Here is a 17,449-nt window from a genome sequence, read left to right on the forward strand (position 1 = left end):
ATTAATTTCAGTTAAGATTTCGGGATGACATATTTTGAGTTAAAGTATGCGCTAAATGATAAACGTTTTGATTACTTCATTCTAAATTATAGATAAGTTTAATGTCACCGTAACTGCTTCGAGTTGAACGAATTATAGAGCGTACCTGAAAAAATAAAAAGAAACCGATTATTATAAATATAACTTCACTTCGCCTCTAGCATGTCAATGGAAAATTTTAGCAGATGACAAAACAATTTATTTACACTTGTAATCTATACGCATTATAACACGGACAACCTAGAATGTGTAGGAAAATAAAAATGATTACGAGCTTCCCCAAGGAAAAATAGATTGAATTTTCTAATCATAGCCAAAAAAGCACAGATTTTCCAAAACAATAACACGTCTCCTGAGAATTGGCCGAACGAAGAGTCGGAAGAGAGTTTAGTTTGGGTTGACATCAACAGTCAAAATGAGGTACGACGGTCAACGGTCAAACATGAGCAAACAGTTATAGAAGGTAAATCGGCACGCAAACTTCAAAATGAAGCGGAATTTCTTATAGTCGACGATACAGTAGACAGACTATGTATAAAGGGGTAGATCACCTGTGGTTTATAATATTCCACCAGGGTTCAAAACCTTTGGGTACCGAAGAGCTGAAGAAATTATGTGATGCAATATTATTCTAACTGGTATTTGTAGATTGGATTGGATTGTTCAGTCATTAAATGGCAGTAAACACTAAATTTTCCTTATTACAACAACGTTTCGATCCCAATTTGGAACATCATCAGGGCCTAAAGTGTTGATCGTGTTTATCTAAATTCTTTTAGCTCACAGTAATGTCTCCTTTCGGGTTTTTGGTACACTTTGTTGTTACCGGTGGTAGTTTTATCGCTATGATTTGACTTTGGTCACCGTGCACTCATGTAAATGTATTCGGATTGATCACGATCGGTGAAATATTAAAATTTGGTTAATTACGTTTCGGCCTACTGTCTTTTATTCGGACATCATCAGATCAGAACAAAAAAAATAGTTTTGTCGTCCACTGTAGTTTCTTCTACGACGCTAAGTGAGTTCCTTATTCAACTATTCAAACCGGTTTGACTGCTGGTAATTTCTCCATTTTTGTTGTAACTGCAACAAAAATAATTACTGTCCGAATAGCATTGGCAACCCTTTACGGGATCTCTCTTTACGGTACCCAAGCTGCATGTTTGACAGACCGTGTTCACCTTCCGTGTACCTCGTCAATCTGTTCAATATAATCCTCTTCAGGAGTTTCCCGCATGTATCTAGTAAATATATTAGCCTATATGACGCTGGATCCCTCGCAGGCTTTCCTGGTTTCGGTAACAGTGGTAGCTTCTGAAGCTTCCATTGGTCCGGGAAGTGACCATCTTTTGTGCATTTTCATCTCGATTCTTCTTCAGCATAGAGCCGGGGTGGCTCGTGCTGTTTCAAGCACTCGTCTCCGTTCAACTTGGTCTTGGACCCCTCGTCGCCAATTTTCTGGTCGGCTCAGAAGTCGCAAATCGCTTTCGACCTGGTCGAGCCATCGTGCACGTTGGACCCCCCTGTTCCTGGTGCCGGTGGGGTTGTTGAAGAGGACTATTTTCGCTAGATGTACGATGGGAGTCTCCCCAAGCAGTGCCTGTAGCTCGTGATTCATACGCCTCCGCCACTCTCCGCTTTCAGTTTGTACTCCGCCAAATATCATTCGCAGCACTTTCCGCTCGAACACGGCAAGGGCGCGGGTGTCCTCCGTGAGCAGCGTCACGGCTTCAAGTCTATAAAGAACTACCGGTCTAATAAGGGTTTTGTACATTGTTAGCTTCGTGCGGCGGCGTATGCTTCCTGATCGTAGCGTTTTACGAAGGGCAAAGTAGGCCCAATTTCCCGCTTGGATGCACCGATGGATCTCCTTACTAGTGTTGTTGTCCGCGGACCAGCGATCCCAAATACACGAACTCCTCTACCACTTCTAGTTTGTCGCCGTCAACGGTTACCGTCCATGGGAGATGCGCGTTTGTTTCCTTTGAGCCTCTTCCTTTCATGTATTTGATCTTCGACGCATTTATTTTTAGCCCAATTCTCCTAGACTCCGCTTCCAGTCTGGCGTAGATTGCCTCCGCCGTCGCCAAAGTTCCTGGCTCTGATATCGAAGTCATCTGCAAAGCCTAGAAGTTGGCTACCCTTGGTAAAAATCGTCGGATCACCCCCTCAAGAGCGATGTTGGACAGCATGCAGGATAAACCGTCACCTTATCTCAACCCTCACCGCGTCTCGAAGGGACTCGAGAGTGTCCCAGAGATGCGTACGAAATTCATCACTAGATTCAATGTAGCTCTGATCAGTCGCATCAGTCAGTTTGTCCGGAAAACCGTGTTGTTGCCTCACTGTCCTGAATTTGTCTGCTTGTATTGCTGTCTTCAGGGCTACGTTAGGGATTCCATCCGACCCGTGTGCCTTCTTGATTTTTATCCGCCTAGCCACTGCTACTAGTTCCTCGTTAGAGACTTGTAGACCGACAGCATTGTGCCTCTCCTCTTCGCTATACGGTGTTGGTGGCCATATCGTAGACTCGTGCGTCGAAAAAAAAATCCCCCACGATAGCCTTAGCTTATCCGGATCTCCTCGGTTGTGAAGCTTTGACTTTCACCATCATGATGCGATACGCATCATCCTTTTTAGCACAGCTGCATGTACCAGTTGCGTTTGCTCTGCTTTAACTCCCGTTCCAATGCAGCCCTCGCCAATTTGAAAACCATGCGATGTACTTCACGCTCCGCTGCAGTTTTCTGGACGCGTCTCCTGGCTTAAAGACAACTACCGCGAAGGTTATTAAGTGTCTCATTCCACCAACCAATAACGGAGGGTACTCTGGTGTTAGTATATCTGCTACCCCAATCCACAGCCCAAGCGTTCATGTCTCCTTCAATGGTAACTGGTCTTCGCCCGACAAGTTTCTCGGTCAACACATCCAGCACCTTGTGGAACTGCTCTATGGTCCCCCTTGGGGATGCGTAACAGCTACATGGGAAGATCTCGACGATTTTGACAATCACGAAACTTTCGTACGAGCTCGAAGCTACCTCTTCGAAGAAGATCTTCCCCATTACAGGTATCGCTGCTCTATCAGCACCCCAATTACCGTTCCCAGATTAAACTTGATGAAAAGCAAAGCAAAAAGCAAAGCCTAAAGTGCTACATTCCGTAATTGAAACTTAACCTTTTGTTTTTATACGACAGGCTTTGCAGCCAGCTGTTAGAGTGCAGGACAATTGCAGGGCTAGTTGCTACGATCCTATTGAATTTAACAACCTCTCCCAGTTGGGATTCGAACATACGACGCCTGGCTTATTAGGCCAGCATCATACCTTAGGGCCAACTGGGAGATGAAACTTGGTACAGCTCTCAATTATTGCGACGCCACACAACGATTCCGTTGTCGACTGCCACAACTCTTGTTGTACTGTGTGATTGAGATTGATCTGGGCTACCTCCATCACTGCTGGCCGGCCTTCGCCTTTTGATATGCTTGGCTTTTGCAGAGTATGCACCTCGAAGGCATTGCGCAGTCGCTTGGAAAATGACCATTCTCACTACATTTCTGGCATGGTTTAGACCTATACGTACCTTCAAAATGTCGTGCCTGATGTCCCAATCCCCAGCACTTGAAGCAACGTTTCACTTGCTTGTCCATGCGAGGAATGGCTTTCAAAACGCTCACTGACCACCAACCTCAATTTTTCCCGCTAAAAGGCGAATCGCTGCCGTCTGTGTTCATAGGATATAGGACCATAGGACCTCCTCCATAGGACCTTCTCCATAGGACCTCCTCAGCTGGATTACCATCGCTACGTCGCCCAGTTCGCACAGTACCTTCAGCGCAATTCTCAGCTTCTCTTCTGTTGTGCTCTCGTCCAAATCCCTACACTCAATCGTAGTTTCTTAGGGAAGTTTTATCCCACTTGCTTCATTCCTCGACGCCTTGGCAACAAGCTTCTCGAAGGCTGCACTCTTAACCGATGGATCCCTTTGCAGCTCGAAAAGCATCGTTCCGTTTTGAGTCCGCCTGAACCTCATTAGTTTTCGCCAAGCTCCTTCAACTCCGGAGCTTCTCGTACTTTTCGCGGCGTACGTAGGGATCGTAGGGATCGCGGCGTACGAAACGTTGGCACTGGCTTCAACAACAAGAGTATCGCCTTTAATTCTTTCGCGCCAAGACCTAGGCTTCTGGTTTTCTTTCTTCACTGAGTTTTTTTTTGTTTCTACTTGTCTCTCTGACTTACGACAGGACACCATCCGTTGCATTCGTTCTGCTCCAAATCCTCTTCTTGGTTGTTCTTTTGCTTCTCCTCTTCACCAGGCGTTTCTCTTTTCCTTATCTCCGAGTCTGGTCGTCCTCTCGACTTCTCAGGTACTTAGGCAGCTCTCTTCTTCGTAGCTTCGCTTAGTGCATTTTCAGCAGTCTCGACTCTAGCTCTCAGATCCTTCTGCTCGTGTTCAGTTATAAATCATAGCTGATTTAATTCTAGTAATCAACTGCTTTATGTGCGTGTGAACAGTATGTCTTTCCTTGATATACTCTTACAGCTCATACACTTTCTCCTTTATCGCCGCCATGACATCTCCACGTTTGCCTGACATCTCGGTGTGACCATTTGACGCTGCAGCATAATGCCTTCCTTTCTGCTCTTCTAAAGGCTTACTACTACTGGTTTCGCTGTGTTCCGCACTGGTGATCTTTGCAAATTACCACCCGGCAAACAATTTGGTTTGTATATCTCGGTTGTAACTTAAAGAAACGAAATCATATGCGCACGAAAAAGTTATATTTCACACCACATAAGAACATATAAGTACCAAAGTTGAGACAATATAAGGTATATTGCTGCTTCGTCGTAATTGCCTATTCCCGTCCTATCCAACACAAATTATTAAAAATATCAGCCTTTTTATGACACACAATGCAAAACTAGTTATTCCCTAATATTTTAGTTTGTTGTCTATCATACGCGATCAATCAATATGAGCTGAGATCGATTTAAATGCTTTTTATCATTAAAGAAGTCTTACCAGCCAAATTTCCTACGTTTTTTCGTGCGACGAAGAAGAAAATGTCGACTAATCGTTTTAATTTCCTTCATTCATAAATGAAAATAACTCACGCATGGCATTGTCGTTATTCTACAGCCAGGAAAACTCGCCTGACCTGCAGAAATTTTGCAACATTTGTCATGCCGTAGTACACAAATACATGCGCGTTAGCTTCGTAAACATTGTTGTAATTTTTAATTCGGACGATGAAAAATGTTGATGGACGGATTTTAACGGTACGACGAATTTAAGAAATAAAGTCAGTTGCGTAATTTCGGAATGTCGTCGAAAGGTGAGTGTGTTTAGTCAAATCAGCACAAGAACTGTTGAAGTATTTATTAAATCCATCCAACAAATGATAAAAATTAGGATGGCTTTACTTACTACGACGGGAATTAGAAATAAACCCTACGTTCAAAAATTTTGAAAGTCATTTGTAATTCTATTTTCTAAGCTATACAACAGTTTTTGAAACACGCAATTTAATGCTCCTCAATATACGATTAAATTATAACTAAATGTAACAATCATCTATACTGCTTTATAATTCACAGTCATATAAATGACGGCCAGTGGTATATGACGTCACGCACGACTGCAAAACCACTTATTGTACACTTAGCTTTTACATACTCTAATCATTGCGCAACTCTAATGTAAAATTGACATGCATGCGACTTAATGTGGACTTCCTATCACGATCTTTTCTTAGCTAGGCACTCCTTGCGAACACGTTCGCATCTCCGGTTGGAGTGTTGGTGTTTTGAATTTCGATTTGTGTTTCCATTCTCTTGGGTCCCTTCTTCGTGACGCTATCTCTATTCGTGGTTCGTAGTCGTCTTGTTGTGTTCCCATGGTTATCTTTGCAAGCATCTTTTAGGCCATGCAAGGGTTGACTCGGATCATGATTGGGACGACTGACCGTTCAGCGGTTAAAACCTCCCAAACAATGAAAAACGAACGAGATTAATAAACGAATTCGAACGAGCTTAGAAATCGTTTTGTTACTATGTGCATTATTATGTAACCTTAGGTTACTAACCTAGTTCAAGTGTAACTGATAGACGCTGCAATTAGCCTTCATTTTTTGCGCGTTATCAGGGTTAATTCATGCGACACCACGGAATGCCGACTCTAATTAACATTATGTACCCGCTATCAAAAATTAACTCGGTGACTAAGTCATTAAATTGGTTTTAAATTACGCCTTTTAAATGTATTTTCCGATGTGTCAACTTTTAATCTAAATTGCTATTTAAGTATGTGTAGCTTTGGGGAAAGGTTTTTGAATGCTTTAGCTAGACATCGAAAATGTATGTAACAGAAAATTTGAAAATATCACAGAATTGAAAGGTAATAGATAGGTACTGAAAGTTGAATTCAACTAAAATTTAAACTAACTTTTGAATTGTTTAGAATATTTTCATATAAACCTATGACCATCAGCTATTTTAGAGTTTTGCGTTAAGGTTTAAAACAAAAATACAGTTTTTGCTAAAACTCGTTCTCAATCCCAAAATAGAAAATAACACTCAACGCAAAAACTATTTCATTGTTTTTCTACCAAGTAATAGTTAATTGAAACCCCCCAATTGACACCAGGTCTGAAACATTAATTAATACGAGAGATTATTATTGCCTCTCTCATACAGAACAAACAAAGAATTTCTTCTGCACAGAAGGGCAGTACTTGACAAGTGATACTGTGAGGTTTTGGCCGCCGGCCCTATTTTCTCCATTTAGGACCGTTTATGTCTAGAAGCCCTGACATTGGGCAAGGATGAAAGTATCACAGCAAAAACAGTGCAGCATACTATTATTATTTGTAACGTGACCTCTTTTTCGGTCGGTTCTCTCATGTTTCCGTCGTCGTCGTTATCGTCAAGTAGGTACCACCACCAGAGCTGCAAATAGTAGAACACTCGCAGCAGTAACCATCAGTAGCAGCAGCAGTGCTCAATTGTGAGAAACAAGTTAACCGGGCCGGGACTAGAGAGCGACGGAGCGGAAATCGATTTACTGTGTGGGCTGGGATCGCAGCTTCAATGTCAAGTTCGGTAGAAATTTCGCTGGAAAACCGGTGTATTTCCATTTGCAAATGCATTTTATCTCGATGGTTTTTGTTTGGAATTTTGACAACGAATTATGTTGGAAAAATATTTGCATTCTCAATTGAACTGCCAACAGTTCCGGCTCCGAACAGATTCTTGTAGTAAACAAAGAGTTAATTTAGTATTATCAGCTCATGTCCGATAAGAAAACTTATAACGGATACAAATCAGCAAGCCATCACATTGTTGGACACTTAAGTGACCAATTTAATTTTATTCGCATTCCTCGCCCTCTCCGGAAGGTCTAATCTTTTAATTGGATTGCGGCACTCGTTCTAGACCTATCAAGATAAACGCTGGGGCTTATTTCCACTGGACACGACACATTATCTACCTGTGTCTATTAATGTTTAGTACACACTGTGAGCACTAACAATAGCCACAGCCATCAATCATTTAAAGATGAATAATTGACCCCTGCCGACGCACCACGGTGCGGTTGGTCGGCCGAGTGCACAAAAAAAAAGTGGAATGTAAAAGTTTTGCTGTAATAAGAAGTTACAATCGATCATAAAATGAACATTTCATGCAATAATTTACCAAAAATAATTATGGGAAATTTTTTCCAAGAGTGGCCAAGAGTGTCATGGAACAAACAATTCGGTTTCGGACTGGATTCAATGCTGCACTGTGATGATATCTTGCACACTTTTACTTGTGAAAAAAAGTTTAGAATTTAAGTTTTAGTTGAATACCTTTTTATTATTTCACCAGCAGTAGCAACCATTCTAAAATCAGGGTATAATATGGAACTATTCCAATTTCAATAACAAAACTTGATGAGAGTTTAATATATTCGGTACCTGCTCGAGTAGCCTAGCTTTTATTTATTCATCAAGACGAAGCACTTAACAACTCGTTAAGATTTGAAAGAAAAGTACGCCTCTATGAGGCATACAAGCTAACTTTTCTCCATACCATCTGATGGATAGGGCTCATACTGCTTAGTTTTCGCTGTGTTTTGCAAGACAGCAGAAACATAAATGCCGATTGGCACAAATGATTCCCTTTCAGGATGTTTATTTGGAATACCGAGCATACATGTTCGTCGGACAGCAAAGTGCGGCCATGGCATTCAAATGCATACAAATGAAATTGCAATTTGCTTTCTAGGGCTTGGGCAAACTACTCACATACTTCGCTGTCAATACAGATGCAAATTGTCCGGTCGGGATTATTTACAATTTATCAAACGGACAATGTAAACATGAAATGATACAATACCAGTGGTTTTACTAAGCAAAAATTCTATCTCATTCACAGTCCTCTTTACTTGATTGTTGATTGAACATAACAACCATTAGAAATTGTGGACCAGTCTTCAAGTAACTTGCATATGTACTTCTATTTCGCAGGTGGTCTGGTATCCTGCTATAGCGTGCAGTACATCGACAGGTTGCAAAAGAAACTGATAATCGATCGATAATTTTTGTTATCAGGGACGACAAGGTCACGAGTAATGGGCAATGCACGAGTGCACTTGTTTCTTCGCCTTGGGAAAATACGGATATGTACAACTTATATTCGCAAAACTTTATTGGATCATAAGCCAGTGACGATCAATTTTACCATGCAAAGAGTACACTCAAGGAATGACGTTGAAAAGTCACTCGTGTGAAAATTATTCAACTTTAATAAGTTTTCGTGGTTTACAGCTTATCTAGCTACTACAAAGATTGAATAATAGATGAAAATAGATAAATTTAAAACATAAACAACAAACAACTGATAAAGGTTAATTGACGAGAGCCAGTAGTTAATAGATAATAGATAATAGATAATAGATAATAGATAATAGATAATAGATAATAGATAATAGATAATAGATAATAGATAATAGATAATAGATAATAGATAATAGATAATAGATAATAGATAATAGATAATAGATAATAGATAATAGATAATAGATAATAGATAATAGATAATAGACAATAGACAAAAGACAATAGACAAAAGTTAAAAGATAATATATATAATTATTTTTGCCAACCTTCTCGTTGATTAGGACACGAAATAAAAGGCATTTTAATGAGCATTTCAGAAAAAACACTATAGTAAGGTTTGAGCCGTGTTATGTTCGCAAAAGCATGAAAATATATTGTTCTGTGTTTTAATGGTTAGAATTCATCAATTTTTTACGTTTTCTGGAATGCTGAAGTTGTTAAAATGAAGAATGTTGACGAATAAGGAGTAAGGAATGAGAAGTGAGAAATAAGGAGTGAGAGGTAATAAGTGAGAAGTTGTAGGTAAGAAGTGAGGAATGAAAAGTAAAAGTGGAGTAGTAAAAAGAAAGAAGCAAACAGTGTTAAGTAAAAAGTGAAAAGCAAAAAGTGAGAAGTAAAAGGTGAGAAGTGAAAAGTGAGAAGTAAAAAGTGACAAGTAAAAAGTGACAAGTAAAAAGTGACAAGTAAAAAGTGACAAGTAAAAAGTGAGAAGTAAAAAGTGAGAAGTAAAAGTGAGAAGTAAAAAGTGGGAAGTAAAAAGTAAGAAGTAAAAAGTGAGAAGTAAAAAGTGAAAAGTAAAAGGTGATTAGTAAAAAGTGAGAAGTAAAAAGTGAAAAGTAAAATGTGAGAAGTAAAAAGTGAGAAGTAAAAAGTGAGAAGTAAAAAGTGAGAAGTAAAAAGTGAGAAGTAAAAAGTGAGAAGTAAAAAGTGAAAAGTAAAAGGTGATTAGTAAAAAGTGAGAAGTAAAAAGTGAAAAGTAAAATGTGAGAAGTAAAAAGTGAGAAGTAAAAAGTGAGAAGTAAAAAGTGAGAAGTAAAAAGTGAGAAGTAAAAAGTGAGAAGTAAAAAGTGAAAAGTAAAAAGTGAGAAGTGAAAAGTGAGAAGTAAAAAGTGAGAAGTAAAAAGTGAGAAGTAAAAAGTGAGAAGTAAAAAGTGAGAAGTAAAAAGTGAGAAGTAAAAAGTGAGAAGTAAAAAGTGAGAAGTAAAAAGTGAGAAGTATAAAGTGAGAAGTAAAAAGTGAGAAGTAAAAAGTGAGAATTAAAAGGGAGAAGTAAAAATGGAGAAGTAAAAAGAGAGAAGCAAAAAGTAAGAAGTAAGAAGTAAGAAGTAAGAAGTAAGAAGTAAGAAGTAAGAAGTAAGAAGTAAGAAGTAAGAAGTAAGAAGTAAGAAGTAAGAAGTAAGAAGTAAGAAGTAAGAAGTAAGAAGTAAGAAGTAAGAAGTAAGAAGTAAGAAGTAAGAAGTAAGAAGTAAGAAGTAAGAAGTAAGAAGTAAGAAGTAAGAAGTAAGAAGTAAGAAGTAAGAAGTAAGAAGTAAGAAGTAAGAAGTAAGAAGTAAGAAGTAAGAAGTAAGAAGTAAGAAGTAAGAAGTAAGAAGTAAGAAGTAAGAAGTAAGAAGTAAGAAGTAAGAAGTAAGAAGTAAGAAGTAAGAAGTAAGAAGTAAGAAGTAAGAAGTAAGAAGTAAGAAGTAAGAAGTAAGAAGTAAGAAGTAAGAAGTAAGAAGTAAGAAGTAAGAAGTAAGAAGTAAGAAGTAAGAAGTAAGAAGTAAGAAGTATGAAGTAAGAAGTAAGAAGATATCATACTACGATATCATTGTACTAACCGAAACCTGGCTCGACTCTCGAACTCTCGTGTCAGGTGTTTGGTCCCGAATATGAAGTTTTTCGATGCAACCGTGGGCCCGGAAATAGCCGAAAGTTAACGGGAAGTGGCGTGCTTGTCGCGGTTAATCAGAGACTGAAAGCAAAGCTGATCGAAAATGACCAATGGAGCAGTATTGAGCAGGTGTGGGTGTGCATCGAGTTCACTAACTGCAGGTTGTTCCTGTGTGGAATTTACATTCCTCCCGATCGAGTACGAGACTAAGGTGTGATCGACGTTCACTCTCGCTCGGTAATGTCAGTGATCGATTTGGCAAACACCAACCGACGAGCTCATTATTATCGGTGATTTCAATCTACCAGGGCTTTTATAGCAACCATCCAGTAATGGTTCCATCCGAATCCCGATCACTCCACTGGGCACAGTGCAGCATGACGGCTTCTAGACTGCTACAGTTCTGCCATTTTGCTACAGATCAACCACAAACAAATGAGAACATTCACTGTCTAGATCTCTACTTCACCAGCACACAGGATGTTGCTCCAGTAGCTTCGCTCGCTCCTTCGCCACTAGTTAAGCAAGTGAGGCATCACCCTCCACTAGTGCTTGCTCTCAGCAATCACCACTCGAATCTAACAAAAACTATCCCCCCTGTTTCGTATGACTTTCAAAATGCTGATCACCAAAGCATTGCCGAATTCTTCGCCACTATCAACTGGTTGGATGTTCTCGACGGAAACGATGCCGACAACGCCGCCTTGACTCTTTCGCACATAATTGTGCACGCAATTGATCGCCACGTACCCAAGGTAGTCAAACAGCAAGCGTTGGTTGACCCGCGAGCTTCGCATGTTGAAGTGACTGAGAAAAGGGCTGCACTTAGGATATTTTCTAAATTTCGTACCCGCTCACTGCGTGATCAATACATAAAATTAAACACTGTATACAAAAGAACCAGTCGGACATGCTTTAGACGACACCTGCAGAGAATCCAGCGCAATCTGAAGGTGAACCCAAAAACGTTCTTGAAGTATGTTAGCGATCAGCGCAAGGAATTCGACCTTCCATCAACTATGATCCTTAATGGAGAGGTTGCTTCGGAGCCTCAGTATGTCTACCAGCTCTTTGTCGATAAATTCGCCAGAACCTTTTGCGACGAAATCATCCCGAAAGCTGATTGCGACAGTTGCAGGTTTCCAATCAAATGCGTTTCCGGCCACATCTGGAATTCCACAAGGTAGTCATTTGGGATCGTTAATCTTCCTATTGTACTTCAATCTTGTCAACTATGTACTCAGAGGTCCTCGTTTATCCTTCGCCAACGATTTGAAGATGTACCTGAAGATACGTTCCAAGGACGATGCAATTTGTCTTCAACAAGAGCTTGAGCCCTTTACGAATTGGTGCAATCTGAACTGCATGCTCGTCAATCCTGAGATGTGTTCCATTATTTCATTTGCCCGTATCAGAGAACCCGTCATTTTTAACTACAAGCTACGCGGTACATAAATCCAACGCGTCGACCAGGTAAAGGATCTCGGCGTTATTTTAGATAGCCCGCTATCGTTTAAACGGTATATTTCCTACATTGTGGATAAGGCAACTAGAACATCATCGCTAAGAACTTCATTGACGTATGTTGCCTCAAGGCATTATACTGTGCACTCGTCCGTTCGACTCTTGAGTACGGTTCCGTTGTCTGGCATCCATATTACCAAAACGGGATGCAAAGAATTGAATAAGTTCAACGCCGCTTCTTATGCTTTGCTCTACGTCGTCTATCATGGCGAAGTCCATTCCGGTTGCCGAGTTATGATCTAAACGTGCGTCCCAGGGCACTGCGGAACAACTTAATGCTGAGGGTACCTTTTCAACGCACCAACTACGGACGAAACAGCTCATTGACTGATATACAGCGAGTTTTCAATCAGGTTGCATTCGCATTTGATTTTAATTTGTCACGTGAAACGATCCGTCGTAACTTTTCTATGTTTTTTTTCCACAAATGTCGACTAAGAAAATTGTTAGTGTTTGTAATGTAATTTCTTGACTGTGATTGTTATTAGATTAAGCTACTCATCCATCATTGGAACTATAGTCTGTTGATGTCGACTTAATAAATAAATAAATAAATAAATAAATAAATAAATAAATAAATAAATAAATAAATAAATAAATAAATAAATAAATAAATAAATAAATAAATAAATAAATAAATAAATAAATAAATAAATAAATAAATAAAGAAGTAAGAGGTAAGAAGTAAGAAGCAAGAAATAAGAAATAAGAAATAAGAAATAAGAAATAAGAAGTAAGAAGTAAGAGGTAAATAACAAGTGAAAAGCGAAAAGTGTATAGTGAAACGTGAAAAGTGTAAAGTAAAAAATGAAAAGTGAAGTGTGAAAAGGGAAAAGTGAAAAGATGAAAACGAAAAGAGAAAAGTTAAAAGTGGAAAGTAAAAATTAAATGCAAGATGTGAAAAATGAAAGGTAAAAGGTTAGAAGCGAGCAGTGAAAAATGAAAAATGAAAAGAGAAAATTGAAAGATGAAATGCGAAAAGCGCAAACTTAAAATCGAAAGTAAAAAGCGAAAAATAAAAAGTGAAAAGTGAAAGATAAAAATTAAGAAATTAAAAGTAAAAGATAAGTGCAAAGCAAGTAGTGAAGTGGTAAAAATGAAAAGTGAAAGGCGAAAAAGCAAAGCAAAGCCTAGGTGCTACATTCCGTTATCGAAACTTGACCTTCTGTTTTTGTACGACAGACTTCGCAGCCAGCTATTAGAATACAGGACAATTGCAGGGCTAATTGCTACGATCCTATTGATACCAACAGCCTCTCCCAGCCGAGAAAGCCGTGAAAGGCGAAAAGTGGGAAGTGAAAAGTAACAAGTGAGAAGTAAGCAGTAAGAAATGGGAAGTTAGAGTTAAGAAGCGAGAAATAAAATGTATAAAATAAAAAAAAAGAGTAAAGAGTAAAAAGTAAGAGGAGTGAATAGAGGTGAGAAATAAACAGTAAGAACTGGTCTCACATTCCAATAGTGTCGAACCGGTCAAAGGCCATGAGTGTTGTTCTATGACAGTAAAATAATCTTAGTAAAATCTTTTTGAGAATACATATAAAAAGCATGGCGTACACTATGGCTTTCGTCTAATACGGTGATTGTATGGCAAACGTTATGACAACAGTTTGTATAACAAATATTCGTATAGCTAGCGGATACCGTTTGTTATTGCTAGAAAATCACTGGCTGTTTAAAAGCAAGGCGTCCCCATCAAACTGTAAGAAAACAAATCACATCACAGATACCCCATTGCATTGATAATATAAGGGGTATGGTAGGATTCATTGTTTTTAATACAAATTCAAACAGTCGCACAAATGGCGCGATTTTGCAGCATTTTCTTCTTTAATATTAAAAAAATTACCGTACGTATGCTCGAAAGCTTCTCCCAAATATTAATAATTATTGCTTATAAGCAGTTCCTACGTTAGCTAATTTGAATCCACTTCTGCCAAAAGCACAAAAACATCCATTAAACATTCAATCAGTTCAAATTTCTTCTCAGGGTCATAAAGTTTACAATCCTTGATGACACCACTCCGCTGCTCATCCTTAACACGTTATAGCTGTCAGCATATTTATAGCAACCATTAGCTCATAAAACATTAATAGGCTCTCGTTTTGAACCGTGCGAGGGACGAAAAATCGATCAGCTTACAAGTAAAAAAAAACTCGATTCTACTATACGATGTGCAGTTTGGGAGGGCTTATCACATCGTCGCCACCTACCGAATAATGCATGGCCCTGAACTTGACCAGTGGCGACACTTTGCTCATGTTGGCGCGAACCTATTATCAACTGAACAACGTTGTTATCAGCCAGCCAGCGTTGTGTCACATTATTCCAGTACAAGTAGCGGCTCGAGTGGCCGCGACACTTGAGCTAAAACTAAAATCACACCGAATCGTATCATGGTGAGGCCAAATCTCTGCGCACTAACTCGATCGAACTAATTAGGTAATCAAAAGTGAATTTTCTATCAAATCCTTGGTGCTTAGTAGCATTTGCAGCAACCCGGCACTTGAATCGGCACTCGGCACGGTGAACGTGATGCACACGCGACTGTTGTTGGTCACACGACGGACAGTAGCAGAACACGGAGACCGTTTCCGGTGCCATCAATGCAACAACTACTATCGGACACGCTAGGCAAGCGGTTCTTATCTGCATTGGTACGAAGCGTAATGTTCGTCCGTCCAACTGGCGGTCCTACCGCTAGTGGCACAATTGTTGAGGCAGTACTCACCCACCGCCCAGAAGGTATTTGTTTAGTCTCCGATACTATCCCTTGTGCCACGAGTATCGGGCAACTATTTCAGTGTTTTACAAACATAACGAAGTATAACAGCCTTAGCCATAGTATGTCGATAAAGGTGTTTGTGTCCGCGACAGCTTGGCAAGGTGAAGGTTGTATGCCGGCGGCAGGAAGAGTGGAAGGAATAGGATAACAATCGTTGGGTGATTATAACCGAATGGAAATTGTATTTATTACTTTTGCCTTTTCGTTACAGTGTGGCGTTGCTAAGTGCCGGTAAAAAGGCAGCTGTAAATTCATATAAAGAAGTGAAATAAAATAATAAAATAGTCTTGTTTAATTTATTTCACGTTATGATCTACTAACATGCATTTGGGTGATCTCTGATGCAGTAAACATAGAATCTTTAAAACAAATTAATCAAAGGATGTACGCTGATTGAAACTCAGTTAACTTGTCTTAGTTGGCCTTTTTCAGTTAATTTCCCTCAAAATACATGAAAAGCGATGTTAAAATAGTGCACACAGTCACTATTTTTTTAAATAGCTGCATTAATCATATGTTCATGGCATAAGCGCAAGATGACCTATATAACAAAAATATGCATTAATGATGCATTAAAAAATTGACTGTTTTTGGCTAGTTTCGTGCTGATAATGAATCCACTATCACCAGCTGCCATGGCAAACAGTCAATCAACAACGGTCGAGACTTTGCTCATACTGCCAGCTTCCCGGAGCGAAGAAATTAGATATCGTGAAGTATATTCGATCCTGTATTTACGACATCATCTCCCTTCTGGAGAATGACGAGTGCGTTGAAGCTTCAATCCGGCCGCTGACAGTGCTGCGCAACCGTTAAGTGCAACAGAAGTTGAAGAGGAATCTCGAGAGCAAGGTGACCTCATCGTTCCGTGCCTTGGGCCGGGAGGTCAGAGCAATAGACCAAACGGTGAAGAAGTACCCGGCCAAAATGGACATTTCTACGCGGAAGCAGGCAATAACCCAAAAAGAGCGGCTGAAGGTGCTGATGAAAAACATCTTTTCGGTGAAGTGTGACATCGTGGTCATAACGGATGACGAGTCTTACTTGACGCTGGATGGCAACGCATGGCAGGGGACCTTACGGGTACTTTATGTCCCTCATCGATCAGGTAGGTGATGACGTAAAATATACCTTCCTTCGTTCAGGACAGGGGGTAAACGGGTAGATATACAGTACAAACCGCCTTCAGCAAGAAGTACCACGCGAAGGAGGATTGATCTTTTGGCCGAACCAATATGCGGCCCACCATGTCAAGAGACCCCTGGACAAGATGGACTCGCTGATGAAGCTACCTCGCAACGTCCCCCAGCTGAAACCGACAGGAAATTTTTGGTAGCATCCCAAACGGAGGATCTATTAGAATATTTAGGTGGCCAACAAGGAGAATCACCAATGCGACGAAGGTGCTGAAGAATATGTCGACATCCATCTTTTCATCGGCCATGGCCAAGGTTTTGTGAAAGGTTTTAATAAACGTAGGTTTTACGAATAACATTTACATTGTATTATATTTTGTAGTTTTTTCATCGCCATTCGCCATTGTCTATCTTTCGTCTGTATTAAACTTTAGACAGTCTGCAGCACCTTCCATTTAGCCTTGAGCAGTAGAGTAAGCTTATCTGAAAAACGTCTTCGTTCTCGTGCATTATTTTCCATAGCTATCCTCAAGCAAATGTATCGTACGCAAGTATTAAGTTGAAGAAAACGTGATTTTACAACATTTCTTTTGTGTCTGTCGGATTGAGAAGGTTTTGTGCACACAAAATGCGTGTAGCCACTAGCCCACAAAACCGTCTAATTAACGGTGATACACAGATATCGGAATAGTTAGTATTCCAGTTTTTCATTCTTTCTGTAGACGAAGTAAATCAAAGCCTGGGTATAATCGTTTTTAAGATATTACCCTTCTTTATTGACAGACTTGTCAGCAACAATGCAACGATCCTACTGACTCTAGCAGTACTGCCCAGCCGAGATTCGAACATAAGATGACTGGTTTATTAAACCTGCATCGTACCTCGAGGGTAACTGGGTACTGGGAACCGTCTGACCAAACATGGTATAATTGAAAGTAAGCGGATTGGATTTTCTATATATGGTATCGATTCAGTATCGTTGACAATATAGAACAGTTTCACATCATCTGCAAATAGTAATCGGCAATCATCCAGGAGTGAAAATGAGACGTCGTTTATAAACAACGTGAAGAGCAATGGTCCAAGTTTATTGCCCTGTGGCATTTCGAAGGATTTCGATAAATGTGCAGACTGCCGTTTTCCCATCTGTACATAGAGCATACGATTCAAATGATAGGATCGAAACCATCGTATTAGCGCAGAACAA

At 39.8% G+C, this 17,449-nt stretch overlaps 1 protein-coding gene across 2 annotated transcripts in view; it reads right to left on the bottom strand.

The window, feature by feature from the left end:
- The window catches only part of LOC128738222 (band 3 anion transport protein), a 167,245-nt gene that overhangs the window by 86,228 nt on the left and 63,568 nt on the right, over nt 1-17,449 (bottom strand). The window contains exon 1 of one of the 2 annotated variants that reach the window (XM_053833203.1): nt 14,535-14,915. The exons of the other annotated variant lie outside the window; for it this stretch is intronic. Within the exon in view, the coding sequence (XP_053689178.1) occupies nt 14,535-14,582 (48 nt within the window). The 5' untranslated portion in view covers nt 14,583-14,915. Of the gene's footprint in view, nt 1-14,534; nt 14,916-17,449 lie in introns of those variants that run through there. 2 annotated transcript variants of the gene reach the window in all.

Source organism: Sabethes cyaneus, chromosome 2 (genome assembly GCF_943734655.1).
Source record: "Sabethes cyaneus chromosome 2, idSabCyanKW18_F2, whole genome shotgun sequence".
NCBI lineage: Eukaryota > Metazoa > Arthropoda > Insecta > Diptera > Culicidae > Sabethes > Sabethes cyaneus.